The sequence below is a fragment of the Pyxicephalus adspersus genome, chromosome 1 (genome assembly GCF_032062135.1).
Source record: "Pyxicephalus adspersus chromosome 1, UCB_Pads_2.0, whole genome shotgun sequence".
Lineage (NCBI taxonomy): Eukaryota > Metazoa > Chordata > Amphibia > Anura > Pyxicephalidae > Pyxicephalus > Pyxicephalus adspersus.
In genome coordinates this window covers 174,928,474-174,953,184 of record NC_092858.1, presented here as the reverse complement: position 1 = coordinate 174,953,184, position 24,711 = coordinate 174,928,474, and the positions used below count along the sequence as shown (strand labels likewise).

The window sequence follows — 24,711 nt, the reverse complement described above, 5'->3', positions numbered from 1 at the left end:
TGTACAGAGACTGACAGGACTGGCTCAGTGTTCTCTGTACAGCACTGCAGTATATGTCAGAACTATATAAATGTATAATAGTGTATGGGTGTGGGGGCATTAGAGTGTCAGTTCCTTTGCACTCTTCTCTGTTTGTAGTATGAGAGCGGTGCACGGCCGTGTTGGCGTGAGCTGGCAGTGAAGGGGTTAGCAGCAATCAGAGGCCATGGCAGAGCAATCATATCTCTCATTACTCTCTCCTCCCCCACTCTCCTCCTGCATGCTCATTTATCAATTCCCAAGCACAACACTGGTCCCATTCTGCTCAGGAATGTGTTTTCAGAAACTCTATCCCTCTCTCCTGAGCTGGGCCCAGTCCCAAAACTCTCAGGGATTAATGACAGTAGGGGGGCTAAATACCCCCCCTTCCATCCCATGGGTGGTGGGTTGGGGGGGGATGTGTGGTATGCTCACCTGTGTATTGTTATTGCATACAGAGGGTCCGGCAGCTGTGTTCATGGTTGGGTTCTAACCAATTCCCCCCAACTAACCACAGACGGGTCCACATTCCGGGGGCAGCTCTGAAGTCCACTAATGACCCCCTGCCTCTCTAATGCATTCCATAAATCTCCCCAAGGACAATACAAAATACATCAGACTAAAATGGAAAAGTTGCTTCACTGCGCCCTTTGTACTTTGTGTGGCACAGATTGTTGTGCATTGTGCCGTGTTGTCCTAAGACAGTTTGTTCATTACTTCAAAAGTATTTTTGGAAATGCAGTGAATGCCAAAATCTGGTTGCAGTGTGCTATGGTACAGATACAATGGCAGCCCTGGCATGCATGCACTTGGTGCCAATCTTATAGAATAACAATGCACATAGCGCTGTGCAATACAGTTATTAAAATGCCGTATCACAACACACAAGTGTGACTCCAAAAAGGGAACAGCATGTCCATACCAACAAATCCGCTCCTATTTCTTGCAAACATTTACAACGCACAACTGTACTGGACCAACTATGGGTTTTATATCTGGGATATGATTATTTATCTTGTGGTTGAACTTAATGGACTTACGTCTTTTTTCAACCTAACCTACTATGTAACTATGTAATTGCAAAGAAGCAATAATCAATCATTTATGTTTTTGGAGAACTGAGCAGTTGGTGGGCATTGCTGATGCTTGCTGAGTGCCACCCAGATGCCAGGAAGATGTGCCGACCTCTCCACATTCACTTTGCTTTACAGTGCATCACCTCGAAATGTTTAAACTGCACCAAGAGAGTGTTGGGTAGATTGCGCCCCAACGCTGTGTATACAAGGCATTTGGTGCAATATCATTCACAAAAATAAAAGTTTGGGTCAAATACTTCAATAATTCATTGGTGTGAATACAAATATTATTATTAGTTACTTACTGGCCAAGGCCACGATAGCCGGCACGCTCGCCATGGCTCCGGCCGGGGTCTGGGCGATGCACTGATATCTCCCGGCAGTGTCATTATTCAGGTTGGTGATGACCAGGGTTCCTCCGGACACCAAGACCCCAGGGATGGCCCCCAGTGCCACTCCATTCAGTCGCCAGGAAATCACGGCGTTGGCTGGGTCCACCACGCAGGAGAGAGTTACGGAGCCGCCATACTTCTGGAATGTGGATAGAGGCTGGACCAGGAACTGGGGGGCCCGAGCTGTGGGGGGGATACAAAGAGTCAGAAAGGGGGAGCAATACAAGAAGTAACATTTTACCAAAACTTTATTTTTAGGTGAGCGGGGAAGAACCTCAAGCTGAGGTGTTGGTGTCACCTATGGCAAACCTCAAAAGAGATAAAGACAGCAATATAAGACCAGATATTGGAATACAAATGTGCAAAGCTTTGCAGCCATTTTCTGCCAAGATGCATTGCAACGGTTGCATGGCATTTCTCATGGTGAGTTTTCTGATGGTGACAACAGTGGACCATGAAGGCATAATGACAGCTGGGATGGCCACTTGTAGTCACTATTTGTGATAAAGTTGCCATCAGCACATCGAGAGCCGCTGATATACAAACCAGATACATCATCATTATGGAGCCTCCATGGTGCACATGGCCTGCTGGTTGTCAGTGAAGAATCTTTGGCTTCTATGGGGGCTGGGAAGGGGAACAACTGATAGCCAATGAATTTCCAGGAGGGGGTGGATGAAAGGGACCAGAATTGGCCCTCTTTGACCTATAATGACACCCCTAAGGTTCTATAGATTTCTGTGCCTGCTATGTCCAGAAACCAAATATACATCACCCAGTCTTATCCAGGGATTATGACTTTTTACCATGGGACATAAAAGAACAATTAAGATGACTGATTGTACATGTAATCCTGCAAAGTTTATGGCTGCAGCTCCAATTGCAGCTGTCTGGGCCCTTGTGACCCCCTGATCTCATTAAATGGAGCCTGCAGGACACAGACATCAGTGAAGAGGCTTTGAGCAAATGGCTCATCTCCATAACTGCATCTAATTTCCCTCCTAAACCCACAATGTCTTCCACATGTTCCCGGCAAAGCAAAACACAGGACCCCTTCTATCCCCCACAACCCTCCGTGACTGCTATTCCTCGGTATGCCTGATCCGTCTCAATGATGACGCAAGAAACCTGCTCAGATATTGGTGGAGGAGACTTTTCTGGACCAAAATGTGGACTTCACTGTGCACAACACATATTATCAATATGTTTTAAAAGGGTGTATTCCTGCAATGTGTGTTCCTGCCCCATGTGAAGGGAGTGTATTCCTGGCCCATGCAAAGGGGATGTATTCCTGCACCATGCCATGTGAAGGGGGTGTATTCCTGCTCCATGTGAAGGGGGTGTATTCCTGCACCATGTGAAGGGGGTGTATTCCTGCACCATGTGAAGGGAGTGTATTCCTGCACCAAGATATATTACTAGTGACTGGTTCTCTTTAAGAGAAAGTCTGAATTTTTCAGTTTGCATCACACAAGTTATCCTCAATGAGCTGCAACTTCCTCTGCACCCGGGGGGGGATTAGCATTCAGGTATCCAACAGCTATGACTATGTTTTATACGGCTACGTGACACGTTACGCATCACCTACAAAGCACTGATGTTCACACATCCAACATCAACAAGACTGCCAGCCAGCACCCCGGGCACAGCCTGGCACAGATCCAGCCATACATTTACCACCTCGGCGCAGGCTCAGGCCAAGCGGTGGGCAGTAGAGGCCGCCTCCTTGGGCACTTTAGGAAAAAGGGGTGAAAAAAGTGCAGGACCTCAAATGCTAAAAGACTGTCATGCCCAAACTATATGGATGGCAGGCAGACAATAATCTAACTCAATTCTCTCTGACACTGATGTATAAATATTCCACTCTGTATAACAATTCTTCATAATTAATTCAGTTTCTGATCACATGAATGGTAGGTAGATGAGTAGAAGAGACACTCACATGGCTGATCGAGACAGCAGACGATTGACAGTAACCAGCAGCAAACCACGTAGAGATCTGTAATTCTCTGTACCATGGTGATTCCATATACCATAGCGGTGTAGTGTGATCTCATCCACAGCAGCCTCCACCTCACCTGGTGTGCTCACCTGCAGAGTAAACATGGTAAAAAATGGTTACCAGAGGAGCTCACAATCTAATACCCCTCCCCCCACAATGAGACACTATTAATTTACATTTATATAACTCTGACATATACCGCAGTGCTGTACAGAGAACACTCAGCCACTCCCATCAGTCTCTGTACAGAGGAGCTGACACTCTAATGTCCCCCCACAGTCACACACTATTATTATACATTTATATAGCTCTGACATATACCGCAGTGCTGTACAGAGATCAGTGAGCCAGTCCCATCAGTCTCTGTACAGAGGAGCTGACACTCCAATGTCCCACCACAGTCACACACTATTATTATACATTTATATAGCTCTGACATATACCGCAGTGCTGTACAGAGATCAGTGAGCCAGTCCCATCAGTCTCTGTACAGAGGAGCTGACACTCCAATGTCCCACCACAGTCACACACTATTATTATACATTTATATAGCACTGACATATACAGCAGCGTTGCACAGAGAGCTTTGGAACTACTACATTCTGCCAACCAAACCCGATATGAAGCGGTGCCAATACCTTAAGTGGAACTATTTGCCCCAGAACGCATTTCCATCATGCTACAGATTCCCCCATCAGCTGGGGGGCTACAAATGACAATATTAAACCAATAAGCTTACTTAAAATCAACTTTTCATAAACTTTCAAATTCTTTTCTTAAAAAAAAAAAATCTCAGCCCGATAAAACTTCTGATAAAAAAAACTTCTAAAAATTAGCTTGTAGTAAAATCCATTTTCAGCATCCAGTTCCTCTATCCAGCCATGGAATAGTAAAATCTAAATATAGAGAAGAGAAGCACCAGGGCCGAGGGGGCAGAAGACTTACTTGTGGTGGATAAAAGTTCCCTTTATGGCATGTTCATAATGGAGCTGATCCCAGCTGTTTGGAGATCTTAATACCCTTCCCACCAGGTTAAAATAACAATTTCCTGTGAGTGGGGGTTTGAATGGCCCCTGACCCCCAGGCCCTCTTTCTCCTTTCCCCCCCTCCTCCCTGATCCGGCCTCAGACAGGCCAGTAAATCAGCCTTCCAAGGGGAGGGGGGTCATTAGCAGAGTGAAATTAACAAGGCCTGCAGAGACCTCAGAGTGGGCCAACGCTCCAATAGGGGCCGTAGGGGGCCCACAGATTTCTCACTTAGCCGAGGACATCCATATTACAGCTCCAACCAATCTGGGACTTGTTTTAGGCCCGTTGATTGGCTGTCAATCTGCAGCCCCCTCTATGGGGTAAGAGGGCAACATTTATAAAATGAAGGAATGGTAAGACAAGAGCATGACCATGGGCTGCTACTGCAACACGTTACTTAGGAATGGAATCCAGACTCCTAATCTGTGTACCGAAATGTTGGAGCCAGTGGGCCAGGATGACCGTCAGCCAGCATTTAAAAAAGCTTTGAACCTTGCATTGCCAACATTTCAATAACTACACATATTATAAACTAATCGTCCAGTCTCCTTTACTTCGGCAACATCTTCCATCTAGTTGGTACCCAGCAAGAGACGGGCACGGCCATCATTGTACATTCGGGGTATCTATGGGATCTTAAAGAGTTAGTCCGCCATATTGTATTGCAAAGCTTGTTTCCAAAATGTGAACAGCAACATCTCCCAAGTGTTGCTTCTTAACACTTGGGAACTTGGGGCTCAAGAATAGCAGAAACATTTCATAATGGGCACAGAAAGTGTATAGACCTAGGAATTCAGCACAAGAATAGCGAGGAACCTTCATGGTTACCCCAGCAGGTGTACAGACCTGGGAACTCAGCACTGGGAAGGTGGGAGCACCTCTTATGATGCTCACCTGGTGTACAAGGAAAGTGGGAGCCTTTTATAACTGGCACAGGAAGTGTTCAGACCTGGGAATTCAGCACAAGAATGGTGAGGAACCCTTATAGTTGGCACAGCAGGTGTACAGACCTGGGAACTCAGGGATAATAGAAATGACTGGTTAATGGAAAAAGAAGGAATGGAGAGCTTGGAACTCAGCACTGGGAAGGTGGGAGCAACTCATATCAGGCACAACAGGTGTGCAAACCTGGGTATTCAGCACAAGAATGGTGGGAACCTTTCATAACGGGCACAGCAAGTGTTCAGACCTAGGAATTCAGCACAAGAATGGCGGGGACTTTTCATAATGAACACAGCAGGTATTCAAACCCGGGAACTCAGGGGTGGTAGAAATGTTTTCAATGGAAAAATAAGGTTTGCAGAGCCTGGAACTCACCAAAAGAGTTGCAGAGATATAGAAGAGGCTACCAGGGCATTCGGCTCTCCAGCATTATCTATAAACACTTGTCACTATCAGGGCATACATTGCATTGGATGTGGTGTTATCTCCAATCATTATGGGGCACTTCTCTTCACTTTGTCAGTACATACAATGGGTCTGATTTATAAAGCACTCCAAGACTGGAGAAGATAATTCAGCCAGCTTCTCTCTGTCTTCTCCAGTTTTGGAGAGCTTTCTAAATCACATCCAATGTATTAGATCTGGTTGGAGTTTTCTCCAATCCCAGTACAAGGAATTTCGGGATGTTCTTGGTTTTCCAACGCTCAGGTCAAGCAAACCTTTTGATCACTGTTGTTTATGAGCATTCAATGCATTACATGTGGTTTTCTTGACAAGAGCTGGGCTACACACCAGTCACTTAGGAAACATTGGTGACAGCTAAGCACAACCAAAGCAAAGAAACTCAGAAAGACATGGCTACCAAACCACATCAATGGCAGCACCCACCAACTCTAAAGGCTTCCATCACCAGAACATGAATGGAGTGTCACACACACGTGGTAAGAACAAAGGCAATGGTATTGACCTAGAGGTCCATAGAAGACTGGACAAGTCCAAAGGACAAGGACAAGTCCAAAAGTGAACTACAAACCCCAACTAATCAACATCACAGCAAATTCAAGAACAAAATGGCTTCTTCTCCTCAAAGAGACGAGTCGACTTTAAACAGAGGCCAAGTTTCCAGAGTCAGATTTTCAGCGCTTTCCTCCCTCCGTACCCACCAGAGAGTGTCCTGGCAGCGATTCCCACACTGCAGGCCCAATCCCTCCTTGCTCTGGACTCTGTTTTATCTCAGGGCGGCTATTTCTGGCACACAGACGAGTAGCAGTCCTGTCGGTGGGAGGTTGGACTCTTTCTGACTGCGTGGAAACTTGGCCGCTGCCTCCCGCGTCTTGTGAGAGTTACATTATTATTTCATTTTTCTTGATTTTTCCTTCTTATACTTGGCAGCTCAGCCTAAACAAGCGATACAGAAACCCTATTGGTGATGCTACGCCACCCATAATTCCCCCGTAACCTCTTCAGTGCCTGAAATGAAATATTTAATGGAAGTAAAGGTTAACCCTGTGGAGACATCGGAAAGCAATGACAAAAAGTTGGCTGACTTCTTAGAGATCCTTCCATGAATTCCCTTGTTCAGGCACTGCCTGTTGGAGAGTGACAACGCTTTGTCCTAGTGTACCAGGTGAGCTCCAGTGGTGTCACTCATATGTTTCACCGGTTGCTTTGCTGACATACAGTGGATTCACCATTGGTTCACCATTGCCATCAACTGAACCATCTTCCACCAAGTTTCCCTATCATATAAAAAGTAAATTTCACCCAAATAGGTTTTTGTTGTCCTTTAAATAATTTGGTTTGATTTACCTGTAACAGAAAATTAGATTCTACCATCGATATTTGTACAACATAAATAGAGTTTGTTACAGCATCAAATATTCTACTTGTGTTTCTCAGAGCAATCAATAAAAAAAATGACCTCCGGGCCCAGAAATTTCTTCACAGAATGAATATGAAAAAAATGTAGTCTCTGCGTTATGTCAATGGGATTACCTCCCGAAATTCTGGAAAGGGAAACGCAATCCATCGATGGCCTGTCATTGGGAGGAATGTTACCCTTCACAGCTGCTCAGCTCCCACGGAAAGGCGTCAAAAGGGTGAGTGGGCGATGAGAGGAGACCGGACAAGCCCATAGCAAAACAGTCACAGTCAGAAGATGTCTACAGAATTACTGAGATTCTCGCATTATTTGTGTTCAGGTAAAGATTGGAAGAGAATATTAATATGACATGGAGTTCCTCATTGCTAAAGAGGAATGTGGAAGGAATGGTGGACCATGGTGCGTGTTGAGGTTTGAGTTGAAGAATCTGTTGGCCAATGACCAGACACAACATGGCCAACCTCCTGGGCAAAGAGTCAAGATCAAGCAAGCTGTACTCGTACCTGATCCTCAATTCCCTTATTCTTTGTTTTGGTGTCACAGAGCTAAAAAGTATTGAGAAATCCCCACCTTGGCCAAAAGTACCAATATGGAATACATAGAACCAACCATATTAGTTCCTCTTGAGCAGCTTACATTATAATGTCCTCATCCAGTCATTCCAACACACACACATACAAGTCCTGGGTCCAGTTGGGCTAATGCCTCATGGAAAATGCCCCTGCTGGTTTCACACTTATGACCAAGTTGCATCTGGCTCAGTTATCCAACATTGACCAGCCTGGACCGACCACCATCACTACTATAGAGGAGAACCCCCAGACATGCACTAAGGGGACCTCTTTTAAAGTGGAGGGTGACCAATGCCAATGGGCTTGCATTTGTTGACCAAGCGTAAACCCAAAATTGCTGCATTAAAGTGAAGCTCAGATTTACCTATGCAAGTCAAAACAACAGGTAACCCTTAAAGCAGACATTTATATAATTACCCTCTGTTCACTCTCCCACCCCTTGACTGTTCACTCCCCCACCCATTGTTGGAGTCATAGCCTATAGGGGGCGTTGTTTACGTGCGGCAGTGGTGATTGGCCTGGTGCCGTGACATGGTGTCACATGCTTCTCCATACCTGGAAGCACCTGGTTTTCCTTTCAGCCCATGGCACCGAATGGAGCCGCACAGGTTTGCTTTAAGAACAGGACATGGAATACAAAATGAGAAGAAAGTACGAAGGAAGGAAACCCAGCCTGGGCCAACGGAAAAACAGTATAAGGTTTAAAGGAGAGTCACTGGGTATGATGGCACAAAACCTGCCAGCTCCATCTTGGCACTGAAAGATCCAGACGCCGGTGTGTAAATGGATATATTCTCAGTCGCTCCAGTTCCTACCGCAACAATCAACCATTCAGTAGGACCACCAGGAACCAATAGCCCAACCCATTCAGGAAAAGTAACCATTTTATGGTCCAAACCGGTGATCCAAAAATACACAAAAAATATAAAAAAGTAAAAATGAAAAGACAGGGACAACGAAAATCTCAAAATTCTCCAGTTTCGAACCCAACCCTTAAAAAAAGTATGAGCCATGTTTGTCCTTTATTTCTCATTTCTGACACCTCAATTTAGTTTAGCCTAAAAGTAGAATAATGTAAACAAGGGCACCATTTTTAAGGGACGGGTGGCTGGGAGGGCATTTCATTGATTCTGGAGGGATCTCCTCCAAGGTCAAGCTGTATCTACAGCAAGTGAAGGTATTTTCATCAATTCCAAAAAAAGAAGGGGGTTTAACCATACTAATGACTTCCCCACTCATAACCTGATCACACGCATGGCTCCAAGACTTTTCTAAAGCTACCCCGAATCTCTGGAATGGTCTTCCTCATCCTTTATGGCTTGTCCCTACTTTTTGCACATTTAAAAGAGAACTCAAAAAACCCAACGCTTCCCCCTCACCTACCCGTCTTCTTCTGTCTCCCAAACCCTCACTACTCACCCACCATTCCATATCCCCTCCTATTGGTTGACACCTCCCCCACCTCCTAGATTGTAAGCTCTTCAGGGCAGGGTCCTCTCCTCTTGTGTCACTGTCTGTATCTGTCTGTCATTTTCAACCCCCAATTAATGTACAGTACTGCATAATATGTTGGCGCTATATTAATCCTGTTTATTATTATTATTATTATTATTATTATTAATAATAATAATAATAATAATCCCCCCAATGTATTCAAAAGTTTGAGCCTGTTCAAAGACCCAATGCAAAATAAAACTGATGGTCCAACACCAAAAAGAAACCCAAAAAAGCAAAACAAAAAAAAAACTTCTAAGTCAAACCAAGATCAATTTTTACCAAAGGAACTCATTGCCCCCTTCTCATTTCTGCATTATATGAATCCCTCTCAAGAGCCCATAGAGTCCAAATGACAATGAGCAATTTTTTGAAGAGGGTTAAGCTTGTTTTTTGAGTCTTTTTGTATTTTTTCCTTGCCGTTCCTTTTAATTTACGTCCCTCTTGCTGGCTATCAACTCAACTTGACAAGCTTGCTTAATTGGATAAATTCGGCTCTCACACTCCTCCTGAGATGGCCATGAAAGTAGAGCCATTTGGGTGGGAGAATTAAGGGGGAGAATTGGTTTTAATGACAGGGTTGTGGTTGTTTTTTTTTTTTTTCAGGGATGGGGGGGTTACGTTTTTCTACATGAATTCCATCTGCTTTTTTTTCCCCTTATGGCCATTGAGGAGGACCCTTGAATATTCATGAAGGTCTCTGTCTTCTCCATGGCCCAGGTCCCCCCTCCCCATGTCCTCTCATAGCACCGGACAATGTGCCATGCAATGCCCCCCCTCTCTACGTATTAGACAAACACAGGCAGTGTCAAGTATGAGGAGGGGCTCCGACTGCCAGTCATGCTTGGGGTGTACAATGAGGCCTGGAGGCCTTCAATAACACACTGCATGCTTTCCATATGGGGGCTGAGTAACCCCTGGAAACGCTAACAGGCAGAACGAGGCTTAATAGAGTCTCTATTCATTGTAATGCAGCGAGCTGGCTCAAGAGACTATTGCCCCTCGGGTCGTTTTTCTTTATACCTATCACCCCCTTCCTCCTCCCACCCACCCCTCCACTTCTACTTTTTTTTTTTTCTTTCATTCCATTGAAATGGAACAAAAGGCTGAGGTTGCTTAAGGGTCCCAATCTGGAGAGGATCGAGGCTCGAGAGAAAAGATGATGCTAGGGTTTTGGGAGAGGAAGGGAGGGTTTGAAAAATAAAGAGGCCAATTTTTTTTTTTACCCCCTTAAAAAAAATTTTAAAAAGTGAAAGTTAAAAAGCATACAGAGGTGCCAGCTGCCTTGACAAAACCTGAAATGGCCGGGGGACCGCGGGGTTTTCACGGTACAAAGGCCTGGCGTGGAAAAAGGTTAATGCGTAATAGAAAAAACAGCTGCTTGAAATGAGAAGGTTCTCTGACCACCCTCCATGTTGACGAGCCACTCCAAGCACTCAACAAGCCCCCCCCCCGCCACTCCACCACCAACAACAAAAAAATAGCTCTTGCCAGCTGAGCAATGGAGACCTCCACCAACAATCCCCCCCTCCCCCCCCAACCTTCGAGAGAAAAGACTCCGGGAAGCTTTAATAGAGTGTCTCTGAGTACTTCATCCATTAGAAGTGTCATGAAACCCACATTTCTGCCCCTCCTACACGTATTGCCTGAGCTGCTGAGTGAGAGCTGCCCAATGGCCAAGCCAAGATGGCTGCACGGTGCTGAGTTTCTGAACTGCCTTCCCGTATATAGAGAGTCAACATACCGATGGAGCTTATACGGCTTCCATTAGCATAATGACGGTTGGAAATTTTTGGCCAATTTTTTGCACACCTGTGCCAAGCATGGCATGAAAGACCCAACTGGGCTTGTGACCCAAATTTTTATAGAACCTATTGCAACCCATAGATATGCTTAGATATGCTGATACTTTAAGGTTCAGGCACCCCAATGAAAAATTGAAGTCCAGAGACCATGCACAGTGGCCAAGTCTGTTTTCAGAACCGTAGAATAACGTCTGCCTCCTAACTTCACCACCAATCACAATAAAAGTCTATTCTGATTGGAGCTACATCAGGTTTGGAGGAGGAGCCTAGAAGAATCTTCTGCTGCAACACAAGCAAGCAAAGGTGTTCCCAGAACAACTACTACAAGAAAGGGGTGATTGGGGTATATTGACCAATAATGGGCAGTCCAAAGAGTCCCATAACACAATTGTTGTGTAAAGTAATGTAAAGTTTATTGCACAAATCAATAATTTGCAGACGTTTGGCTAGCTCTTTTTAACTTAAGAATTATATATATAATGACAGGTCTTCTTTAATTATATATAATATAATATAATGTAAATTAGAGGAACAAAAGGTAACAAACTGCGGATTTCAATGGAAGTGAATCACTAAAAATGAGTCGAGGTAGAACATGCTATGACATCATCAGGGGGAATCAGGGTCACTTGGCACCTGCAGACACAAATGCGGGAAAAGATTCACACCTAGAGGTGAGCCGAGTGTAAACAGAGGGCTAAGGAGGACAGAGGAGTGGAGGGCTGGTGTGTGGATTTAGTTAATCTCCCCTCTGTGCTGGAAGAGGCTCTTTATACCAATAAATTGTTGACTTTTTTCCTTTTGTGTGGTTAAGTCAACAGATTACAGAGCTGGATGGCAGGCGTGAGCCGTAATGACAACGGCAAATATTGGCAGCATGTGGGACTTCTTCCAATCTGACCCATCATGTCTAGATGTCAGCTGGGGGTTGGCCAACAAACTTTCAAAAATTGCAGGTGTTGCTTCATTTTGGAATATTTTTGAATGGCAAGACAATGAGCGACATTGGCGATATCACCAATACAGCCGCAATGGATTGTCCAATAGGCCTCCACGCCATATTCACCAGACCATCGACATCACCATGACTGAATAAGATGCCATCAGCTTCAATTTAGTGGGTGAATGTTCTTTGGGTAAAGAACATTCAATCTGAAGTGAATATAGCCGAATAACATTGGATCCTCTGAATAGAAGGTCAACCTCCTATAGTCCACAATGGGGTTCCACTCAAACATCAGGTATGGTGGCCTTCAGAACTTCACCAAACCCAAGACAAACCAAGAACATTCAACCGTCACTAATAAATACCTACAAACATGACAAGAATTATATCACATTTATTACTATAAAACACAACCGCTTTGTCCCAAGTCGGGAGATTTTGGTGCCTTTTTGTGAAATCAGAAGATGAATAGATGGTTGGAGGTCCACATACTGACAATGTTATTCCCTTCATATGTCACCTATGGTTTGGTTTTGGGTTTAATAATGCAGGAAATCCCAATATAGATTGTTTTTACTGTTTAGACATCCTGTCTTATATTCCATCACTTGGTGCCCATACACCATTATCTTGTTCCCATAGGCCCCCCGTTGCGCCTCATACCCAATAGCTTGGTTCCTTTACCCAATCCGTTGGTTACCAAAACCCAATCAGGTGATTTTCATAAGCGATTATTTGGTTCCCATATCCAGCAGTTAGTTCCTATAATTAAAAATTAGTTTCCACATCTATTACTTGGTCCCAACACCCCATCAATCGGTTCCCATACCCAATAAATTGATTCCCACAGACCATTAGCTGGTCCTCATACCACATGGACCCATCAGTTAATCTCCATTTCTCATCAATAGGTTTCAGTGGTTTTCATAAGCCATAAGCTGGTTCCCAAAACCATTAGTTGGTCCCCATAGCCTAAAATTTGGTTCCCACACCTCATCTATTATTCTCCATACCCCATCAGTTGGTCCTCGTAAGTCATAACTTGGTTCCCATAGGTCATCAGTTGGTCCTCATAAGCCATTGGTTGGTTCTTATAACCCATCATTTGCTTCCCATACCCATTAGCTGATCCCCATACCCCATCAATTGGTTCCCACACACATCAATGGGTCTCCATACCCCATTAGCTGGACCACATAACCCAATCATTTGGTTCCCAGCTGATCCCCATATACCTTCAATTGTTCTCCATACACTATCTTGCCTGGACCTAGAACTTTGCTGGTATCCTCATATAGAAAGCCAGACAGCCACAGCTGAAGAACCCCTACTTAAGTTGGTGACAGGGTACCTTAAACGCTGGTGTAGATAAGTTAAATGACGCTCTACATCTACTCATCTGTTACCGATTATTCCTGGGTGAGTTGTACATTGGACACAGGTATCAGCACTCTGACCCTGCCTCCACCAAGGCCCAGCAAGGGCATTTGTCCCCTGCTCTAAAAATAAGTCCCATAAATCCCTTATAAACAGCGCAGACAGTGGAAGTTTGTGTTAGTCAGCGGAGTATTTACTCCTCTCCCACGGTGGGATTTCACAGACAATGCCAAGCTTTAAACAAAGGAAAAAAAATGTTTGACGTTTGTGTTCAGTTCATCGCTGTCATTCCACGACCTTTGAAGATGAAGAGAGTGAGCATGAGGACCTGAGATCATGGAGAGGACTACAAAGCCCAGCAAGCTTTGCAGCTTCCTATAGCAGACCCAGATATAAATCACAGAGATCACAGATCTCGTCCTGGCAATGCCATCATCTGCTTGGCATCTCCCAAGGTCAACTTCTACTTCCTAGCCTGAGATTTCATTATCTTGTTCACAAATGAACTCGCCCCACGCGGATGACCAACTGCGCCCCCCGACTCCGGGGGATGGAAAAATAAAACTTCCTTGTGACTCATATCAAATCTAAAAAGTGGAGTTTCGTGAAATTGGACAGCAGAAGACAAATTGAACTCCCAGAGAATCTCGAATTACGAAACCGCCCGGGGATTCTAGAATTTCTCCAATCGTGCCAACGCTGCGCCCTTTGCCAGGAACGCCAGCCGCAGCTCCAGCACCAGATGTAGGGAGGAGGTGAAACATTGCAGGGCCGGCAAAATAATGCAATGCAGTGCCAGAGAGTGATTGGTGGAATGAAAATGGGTCCGCATGGTGGGAATTGATAATTGAATGATCGGACGCATTCCCTATATCTGGAAGGTGATTGGTTGGAATTGTAATGAACTATATTTCCTCAATGAAAAGGGACGGTCCTTCCAAATCGGGGACAGTTGGGGGTTAGAAGAGGGACAGTCCCTCCAAATCAGGGGCAGTTGGGGTTATAAAGAGGGACAGTCCCTCCAAATCAGGGGCAGTTGGGGGTATGAAGAGGGACAGTCCTTCCAAATTGGGGGCAGGGGTTAGAAGAGGGACAGTCCCTCCAAATCAGGGGCAGTTGGGAGGTATGAAGAGGGAGAGTCCCTCCAAATTGGGGGCAGTTGAAAGCTATGAAGAGGGACAGTCCCTCCAAATCAGGAGCAGTTTGGGGTTAGAAGAGAGACATTCCCTCCAAATCGGGGGCAGTTGGGGGTATGAAGAGAGACATTCCCTCCAAATCAGGGGCAGTTGGGGGTATGAAGAGAGACATTCCCTCCAAATCAGGGGCAGTTGGTCCCTCCAAATCAGGGGCAGTTGGGGGTATGAAGAGAGACATTCCCTCCAAATCAGGGGCAGTTGGGGGTATGAAGAGGGACAGTCCCTCCAAATCAGGGGCAACTGGGAGTTATGCCAATGTATACAAATAGCACAGAGCTGAGTTCCTCTTTAGATCACGTCTCTTGGCTTTAATACCCCTGTAGTCGGTGCCGCTTCCTGCGCCTCATTCCGGAGTCATTAGCAGCTCTGCCGGGGTGCTAATAATAACTGCCAGCATCATAGCCGGGAATCAATTATTCACCGGTGGAAAGATCAATAGGACAAGCTCAGTCCGGAGGCAGCAAGGTGTAAAGAGGACCTGTCTCCTAAGCCTCTCCCACATCACAGAACACTTTGTTCATACAGAATCAGATTATTCAGAAGGATGCAAGGAATTGAAACATTGTATCCAAATAAAGTTTGGGAACAATATGAGAAGTAAAAGTTTTTTTTTTTCAGGGGGGGGGGGATTTCCTTTAAGGTGGTTTCTCCTGAGACACGTAAAGGGTTACTCCGCCTGTATAATTCTCTGCGGATCCTGGCTGGGGTTTGAGGTTTCAGGTGACCAGGCTGTGTGTTTCCTGACCCCAGGTTTTGTTTTCTTAAGGTTTGTGGCTTCTCAGCCCTTCAGGCAAATTACCCTGCGAAACCCCAAAGCTGTCACTGCGACCAGACCGGCCGGGAAAAAGGGGGGGGGGGGGCGACTAAGAAATACTGGAAAAGATTTTAATAACATTTTCCACATAACACAACTTTCACTTTTCTCCCCCATTTCACAAGGAGAATAATTTCCCACTTTGCCCTTCTCTAGAACCCATCCTGAGGACTGCAATTGAAAACCCGTTGTCATAAACAGGAAGTGCTTTAGCAAGGCAGAGTCACCAGGCATTACAATAAAGAAATTTGTATTTAGTGTACAGCGCTGCATTATATGTTGGTGCTATATAAATACTATTTATCAATAAAAAAGTACTGAAAACAACCAGAGCAGATGTGAATCAATAAAACATCATGAAAGCCATTTAAAAGTCATTTTGAGCATTTTTTAATATGCAGCTTTTATTATATAATAGTAAGTGATCCTGCCATGTACAGGGTGACAACGCTCCATCTATGTCTACTAATTGTACTTCAGCGTTGTCACCCTGCCACATAGGCTTATGATGGAAAACAACTATTGCAACACACGCTGTGCAAGCATGGAGCTCTTTTGTCTCATTACCCCAAGAAATGCTATGCAGTCATTGGTTGTTTGCATATAGACATGAAGTGGCTGCAAAGAGGGTGCAGGAGATCAGAAAAGGAGGAAAAAGGTGAAAACTAAATGTAAAAAGTTGGCTGAGCGAATGTCCTTCATTGCATTATAAATCTACTTGTAGTTAAGATTTACTTTGAGGTGAAGTTGTGGCGGGATCTCGTGCCGGTTTCCAGGGCTGTGCATTCGGCCTCAGGCACCGTCACAGTTAAGCCGCCTCCTGTCCTCACTTGACGCCTGGCAAAGTTTCTCGCCCCCAGGAACGAGTTAAAGAGCGAAGAAATCTGCATCATAATGAAATACACACTCCCAGCCGGGCCAGGATCTCATCTAGCCCACTCCGACCCCTCAATCTGCCAACCCGAGAGGGAGAAAGCCCGCCATTGGCCGACCTCCATCCCAAAATCATTCCTATGATCCTACGGCTTTGAGGATTCGACCTGTCCATAGATTCCCATTCTTCTAATTATTCTTCCATTATTCTCCCATTATTCCCCCATTATTCTTATTCCCCCATTATTCTCCCAATATTCTCCCATTATTCCCTCAATATTTCCTCAATATTCTCCCAATTATCTTCCATTATTCTCCATTATTCCCCCATTATTCTCCCAATTATCTTTCATTATTCTCCCATTATTCTCCCACTATTCTCCCAGAATTCTCCCAATATTCTCTCAATATTCTCCCAATATTCTTCCATTATTCTCCCATTATTTCCTCAATATTGCCCCAATATTCTTCCATTATTCTCCCAATATTCCCCCATTATTCTCCCATGACAGGGCCTCTTTACACACAGAGCAATGATGAATCATAATAAAGTTACAATGTTGCAAAATCCTTTCCGTGAGTCACATGGTGACCCCCAATATTTGCTGCATGTGTGGTCACTTCTCCTGCAGGCATCCACATTGCTGTCCCTGCTTTTCTCCCGCAGGAGCTATGTGGCCTGTAGACATGAGGGAGGGGCCTGGATGTTATAGGGGAGGGTCAGGTTTATGTTGTGCCTAGCCAGATGATGGAATGAGGTTCTGGTATGAAGTCCATCAAAGACCATGGACAATTTTTGTTCTTGGGTTCGGTTCTTGGCATCACTGGCTTCACCAAAAGCAAACATGGAAATTCCCGGCACCAAAAGTCCAGCATTTTCCTAGAAATGATGGCAACCTTGAGGATGGAGATGGTGGTTGGGTTGGAAGGGTAAGAGAAGACCAAGATCAGCAGCACCATCTTTGTATGGAATTGGGACAACATGTTACGAACATTGTACTTTTTAAGAAACCCGGCCCCAGAGCACGTCACCCCCAGTAACTCCGCGAGCTGAGGGAATGGCCCAGATGCCCCAACTTGGCTTTACGACCTGTTAGGCCTTCCCGCTATAAAACCCCCTCGCTGATGCCCTGCGGTCACACACGTACACCTTGGCGGTTTTGTGGCCAATCCAACACCTCGCGCTCCTTCCATAAACCAGCTGGGCTGCACCTGACGGAAAGCAGATGTCCTCATGGCTGCCAGACCCCTTTGGAGGCCGATGGAGGATGGAGAGGAGAGGGGGGGTTGTACTCCGCTATGGGACATTAGCAACGGATCAAGAGGTGACGCAGAAGCATGGTGAGACCCTCCAGGCCGTCCTAACCTGAACCAAAGGGCAGAAAATCCATCTCCGCCGTGTCCAATCAGCACATCTGTGTCCGATGAAATTATTAGGCCAGGAGGCTCGTTTTATCTGAAAGGTAATTACCCCCCAGGAACGGGGCAAGGGGGCGGGGTAACGTAAAGGAATTTCCACCTCTCAGATTGAGCTCAGGACGACCACGCTTGGGCCAATGGCTTGGAGGTGGAGGAGAGGAACCTCATTGGGGTGGAGAATTAATAACACATACAGATGTACAACCATTGCCCAAAATCCCACAAAGGTAGGTACCTAAAAGGGTCAAACTTCCCACAATGGTAGGGACATTAAAGGGCCAAACCCCCAACAATGGTGGGGACATTAAAGGGTCAAACCCCCAACAATAGTAGGGACCTTAAAGGGTCACACCCACCCCAAAGCGATATTACAGTTCTAGGTTGCCCTTGGTGGGGTGAGCCGGCCCCTGGGATCTTCCAGTGCTGATATTTTCCAACCATAATTTCCCACTCCGCTCCTGTCAACCCGGGAGTTTTTCTTAATTCCGCCCACCTCTGTGTCCCAGCTCCTCCCATTACATTCCCTATAATATTCAATATATGAGGAATGGTGGAAGCCAATCATAATGGACACAACAGACTCAGAAATCTCATTAATAGAAAGATGAAAATAATAAGGGTTTAGTTGTCTGCCTGGTAAAGGGTGACTACGCTCTTTTCTTGTTTCCCAATTGTCCTCCAGCGTTGTCACCCTGTCACATGGGCTTTAAATGAGATCACAAGTGGTCATTGCTACTTACACAGGAATGATCACTATCAGGAAAACCAACCTGAGAAATGCCGGAGTGCTGGCCACAATCTGATTATACAATCGCAGCATGGAGCTCTAACTGAGCAATCCATTCAATCTGTGTACAATCCGATTGTCTATATTTATTGGCCAGCCTAAAGGAGATCCTACAATCCCGAATTAACAAGTGTGACCAGCCATGGCAAGCAATGAAAACCTCAGCCCAGAGCTGTCCATTGTACGGGGGTCACATGTCATTACCCAGAACCCCCCTCTGCTCAGCAGATGTCAAGCTGTGATAGGCGGACAAAAGCTGGCAGATTAGAGCCCTCTGACAGGACGGACACTTGCTATTGTGCTCTGAATGTTCACGTGGAGGAAAATGAGTTTTATTTTTACAGAATGGATTGGAATTCTTTCAAGCATTCCTTCACACTGGAGCTGCCACGTTAGATTCATCAGCTTGGGTTCAGCTGCATAGCTCCAACATATACAGTGGGGATGTACAGAGAACAATGAGCCCCATCAATCTCTCTACAGAGGAGCTGACACTCTAATCTCCCTCCCACAGTCACACACTATTATTATACATTTATATAGCTCTGACATATACTGCAGTGCTGTACAGAAAACACTGAGCCAATCTCATCAGTCTCTGTACAGAGGAGCTGACACTCTAATGTCCCCCCACAGTCACACACTAATACTGACATATACCGCAGTGCTGTACAGAGAACACCGATCCAGTCACATCATTATCTGTACCACAAGAGCTGACACTCCCCCGCACTCACACACTATTATTATAGACTATATATACTGTTGCTAACATATACCGCCATGCTGTACAGAGAGCTCACATCTATTTTTCCAGCAGTGTCTATTAGATTGGCAGCTCAACAGTCAACAGAAGGAGCTCACAGTCGGCTGACAACACTGCAACAAATTGTAAATTCTTGGATTAGCGTTGTCACTCTGAAGAAATACTTCCTGGATCTCCAGGAAAAGATTCACAGAAAACTATATTCACCCAGACATGATTCCCATCATAGTGAGGAACAGATTTGGGGTTTACTAACACTGCAAACACAACCTGCTGTATAAAATGTGTCGCAGTTAATGCACAATGTTAAATGGACTTTTATCAAACCATTGAAAGCAGCGCTCAGGCACCATCGCAAAAAAAGGTGTCCACATGCACATACACCGGCCGAGTGCACCCCAAACCTCTGCAGAGACCAATATACGAATATTGGGGGGTTGCGTTAAATGTGACGCAGGAATGATAAATCGATGCATCGCATTTCCTCCGTCTGCAGCACTTAATCCCTTCTCATAACAACATGCAGCACAAATATATTATTATGCGGTTTATTTATCCAATCAACATGTGTCTGCTGTGTTTGGCCTCAAGAATTCAGAAATTTTCCTGCGCGAAGCCCTCACCGCAGATGCTGCTATTTACACGAGCGGAATCCATACATCACAACGTCACATCTATTTACACACAAGAAGCAAGTGGTAAAGAAATGCAACTGGACGAGCAGAACGCAGGTCTGACGGGATAAAAACAAATCGAGATTCCAATGCGGGAACAAATGCGGCCTATGGTGGGGGGTGAAAACTTCTGCAACCGGGGGATATAAATGACCAATAAAATCTTTATGGCAACCAAAGTTTATAAAAACTTACAAAATCTTATGCAACCATTGTATAAAAAACTTCAACAACAGAACAACAAACAAAAATCACAATCTGGACGTTTGCATTGAGGTGGCCGATGAAATTTTATCGCCCATATTGGCATTGTTTTGCATTGCTTTTTGCAATAAATTTCCACAATAGAAGGGACAAAACAAACATTGTGTGTTTTTTTTCTTTTCTTTGGTGCCATGTTGGTGTATAAATGACATTTCATTTGCTTTAGGCATTAATTCTCCATATACACAACTAATTTGGTTTTACTTGCCAAATGCATCCCAAACTGCAACTTTTCCTGCATGGTTTTGGACTTTTGGGTTACAGCCTGCAGCTATGCATAAAATACGACAACAGTACAGAAAATTAAAACCAAGCTATAGGTTATACAAAGCTTCAACGCAAATGATAAGACAACCAAAGCTGCTATGAGCAGTATAATACTACAACACAAATCATATGACAACCAAAGTTATGAGCAGTGTAATGCTACAACACAAATCATATGACAACCAAAGCTATGAGCAGTGTAATGCTACAACACAAATAATACTGAAAGCCAAGCTATAAGTCACACAAAGCTACATAATACTACAACACAAATGATATTGGAACATAAGCCATGAGTTCTATTTTTAAAGCTGCAAATTTGACTTTCACTAAAACATTCCCTGCCATTGAAACACACGGACCTGAAAGATTCTCCACATTCAGCGAATGTCAGATTCACTGCTTTATAAAGAGACCCCTATGCGTTGTACAATACTACAATACAAATGTTATAAAGCTAATGTCATATGCTGTGGAATGCAATCCTACAATACAAAGGATAATAAAAATGTGGTGCTCTGAGTTGTATAATACTACAACACAAATTATAGTAAGTGTAATGGGATGGCAACAAAGTAGTGTATAGTAATCTAATGGTATGAGTATAATATTACAATACAAATTGAAGTAAGTTTATTGGCATGTGTTGTGCAATATAACAACACAAATGATATTTAAACTAGTGCCATGAGTTGTATAATAGCACAACACAAATCTAAATCTAATGCCATGAGTTTGCAATACATCAACACAAATTATATTTAATCCAGAGCCAAGGATAGGCCAATACTACAACACAAATTATATTACAATTTATGCTATGAGATGTATAATACTACAACACAAATATATATTAAAACCAGTGCCTACTAAAACTACTAGAAGTCTTTGTATACTAATACCAAAACACAAATTATAGTATACAAGTCCGCTGCACTGAGTTGTGCAATAAAACAACAAAAATGATATAAATATATAAACTAGAGCCATGAGTAATACAATACCACAACACAAACAATAGTAAACCCAAAGCAATGAGTTGCATAGCACTACAACACAAATGACATAAAACTAATGACATGGGTTGTATAATGCTGTATAAATTCCATGAGCTGTACAATATGACAATCAACATGATATAAAAGTCCCTGTCACAAGTTGTTTAATACTACAATACAAATTATAGAAAATCTAATGTGATGAGTTGTGCAATACTACAACACAAATAATATTTAAACTAGTGTCATTAATAATACAATAATACCACAACACAAACTATAGAACATGCAAAGCAATCAGTTATAAAGTACATCATAACAACATAACACAAAACCAGTGCCATGAGTTGTACAATACTACAACACAAATTATAGTAAATTCAGCGAGTTGTTCAGTATTACAACATAAATGACATGAAATTACTACCAACAGTACAACACAAATATTATAAAAGTCAATGCCAGAAGTTGTACACCACAACGCAAGTTATAGTAAATCTAAAGCAATTAGTTGTATAGTACTACAACACAAATTCCTTGAAACTAGTGCCAAGAGTTGTACAATACTACAACACAAATAATATGAAAGTCAATACCACAAATAATAAAACACCACAACACAATTGTACAATACTACAACACAATCTATAGTAAATCTAGTGTTATGAGTTGTATGGAACTACAAAACAAATGAGTTCTATGATACCACAACACAAATCATAATAAATGTTAATACCAAGGGTTGTACAATACTAGAAGACAAATCGAATGAAAGTCAGTGCAATACTACAACACAACTGATATGAAACTCAATGCAATGAGTTGTACAATACTACAACACAAATGATGTTAAAGTAAATGCCAGGAGTGATACAAAACTACAACACAAATTATAGTAAATAAAGTGTTAGGAGTTTGAGTATGAGTATAATACTACAACACAAATCACATTAAACTAGTACCATGAGTTCTACGATACCACAACTTCAATGATTTAAAGCTCAATGCTATGGGTATACAATACTACAACACAAACTATAGTAAATAAAGTGTTATGAGTATGAGTATAATACTACAACACAAATCACATTAAACTAGCACCATGAGTTCTACGATACCACAACTTCAATGATTTAAAGCTCAATGCTATGGGTATACAATACTACAACACAAATGACATGCCACGAGTTATAAAACACCACAACACAAAATATAGTAAGTCCAATGTGAGGAGTTGTACAATCCCACAATACAAATGATAATACCGTAACTGATAAAAGACCACAAAACAAATTATAATAAATCTAAAGTGATGAGTTGTAAAATACAAACAGAAACTATTATAATTCTAACGTGATGAGCTGTATAATACTACAACACAAACTATAGTAAATCCAGTGTTACGAGTTGTATTATACTACAACACAAATGACAATAAATTAGTTCCATGAGTCCTACAACACCACAACCTTATCGATAATAAAGGCAATGCCATGGGATACAATACTACAACACAACTTTTAGAATGTCCAATACCATGAGTACAATAACACAACCCATAGTAAAACTAATGCCGTAATCCTAAAGCCTCCAAACACTCAACAAACTTCTCTCCGACAGTTCGGCCGCTTTCTCCCTCCCCAGGAAATCTTCCTGGACCCCGAGAGGAATTCCCCGGCCTCTGGAAAGAGTCAAAAGCACAAGAAGAAAACTGGGGCAAGAGAGATGGACCGGGGACTAGGCCCGAGCTTGGGATTCGGCACCAAGTAGAAGCCCCCTGGACTCCGGGCTACAAACCCGCATTACCCGGCTGTCTAGGGATCCACCGGGGCTCTTTCGTGGGAAATCAGAAGTCAGCGTTCCTCGACAAGCGACACACAAAAGAGCAAATCGGCCCGAAGGGTTTAGTAGAAAACATAAAGTCAAAAATTCTCACTCACCAGGAAGAGCGGTGAAGGAGGAGGGGGGAAGTCTTGCAAATCCTTGGCCCCCGGAGTCGGGGAAAGGGTTCGGTAAAGTTTTGGGGGCGACCACGTCCCGGCCTTAGTTTGGAGGTCTTTTAGTTGAGTTGTGTTGGGTTTTCCCGCATGTTCTGTGGCCCGGGATTCACTCTGTGCTTCTTTTTTGGATGACTGATTTCTAAAACAATCCCTTGTTTGGCTGGAGCCTCCCCTGAGAACTGGGAGAGGGGGAAGGGACTGCAGGAGCTTCTCTGGGATGACTTTACTGCATCCACTCTGAATTTAGAAAATTTGGGGAAAAAAAAGGTGCGGAGAGCCGTCCGGGGATTCTGGTTTGTGCTAATTGCAGAGAAGCCACATGAAGAGTCAGAGGTGGGAAAAGAAGTTTTATAAGGGCAGGTTGTGCTGGAGTTTTTGCAGAGCCAGACCCTCCCCCAGTGTTTTGTGGGGCAGTTGAAAGACCCTTTTTCCCTCCCCCTATTCATGAGGGGTCCGTGCAGCTGCTCAGTAAAAGAGAAGAATCCCATTTTACTCCCTGATCACAGCCAGCCTCTGCCAGACTTTAAGGGGGGGCGCTGAGAGCCGGGGAGGCCGCCATAGGCTGGGGTTCCATGGGGGTCCACCGGATCACAAACCGGTGCTCCCCCATCAAAATACCTTACCTGTTAGGGAAGTCCCTGGAAGGGTCATGGTTAGGGTAGGCTAATATTAATATTATAATATTATTGTTATTTTTTTATTAGTAGTATTATTATTATTACTATTATTATTATTTTTATTTTATTATTAGTAGTATTTATATTACTATTATTATTATACAGTATTGTATTATTAGTAGTATTATTATTACTATTATTATTATATTATTACTATTGTTATTGTATTATTATTAGTATTATTATTACTATTAATATTATATTATTTCTGTTGTTTTATTGTTAGCATTATTAATATTATTAATATTATTAATAAAAATAAACAGGATTTATATAGCACCAACATATTACGCAGCGCTGTACATTAAATATGGGTTGCAAATGACAGACAGTGACACAGGAGGAGGAGAGGACCCTGCCCCGAAGAACTTACAATCTAAGATACTTATATATATGATGTGTAAGTAACTAACACTTTCAGATTGATAATCTTTTCCCCCAT

The 24,711-nt window shown here is 43.5% G+C and overlaps 1 protein-coding gene across 2 annotated transcripts; it reads right to left on the bottom strand.

Moving 5' to 3' along the window:
* Positions 1–1,182: 1,182 nt before the first annotated feature.
* LOC140321658 (brother of CDO-like) lies at positions 1,183–24,047 on the bottom strand. 2 transcript variants are annotated; one of them, XM_072398432.1, is made up of 3 exons: positions 23,399–23,476; positions 3,429–3,577; positions 1,183–1,669 (listed from the first exon to the last, which is right to left on the bottom strand). In XM_072398432.1, the coding sequence occupies exons 2-3, from the start codon at positions 3,541–3,543 to the stop codon at positions 1,392–1,394; spliced, it is 393 nt and encodes a 130-aa protein (XP_072254533.1). In that variant the 5' UTR covers positions 3,544–3,577; positions 23,399–23,476; the 3' UTR covers positions 1,183–1,391. The 2 variants fall into 2 exon arrangements, with proteins under 2 accessions (XP_072254533.1, XP_072254532.1); XM_072398431.1 differs by lacking the exon at positions 23,399–23,476 and adding an exon at positions 23,533–24,047 and having other exon boundaries at positions 1,189–1,669.
* Between the last annotated feature and the right edge of the window lie 664 nt (positions 24,048–24,711).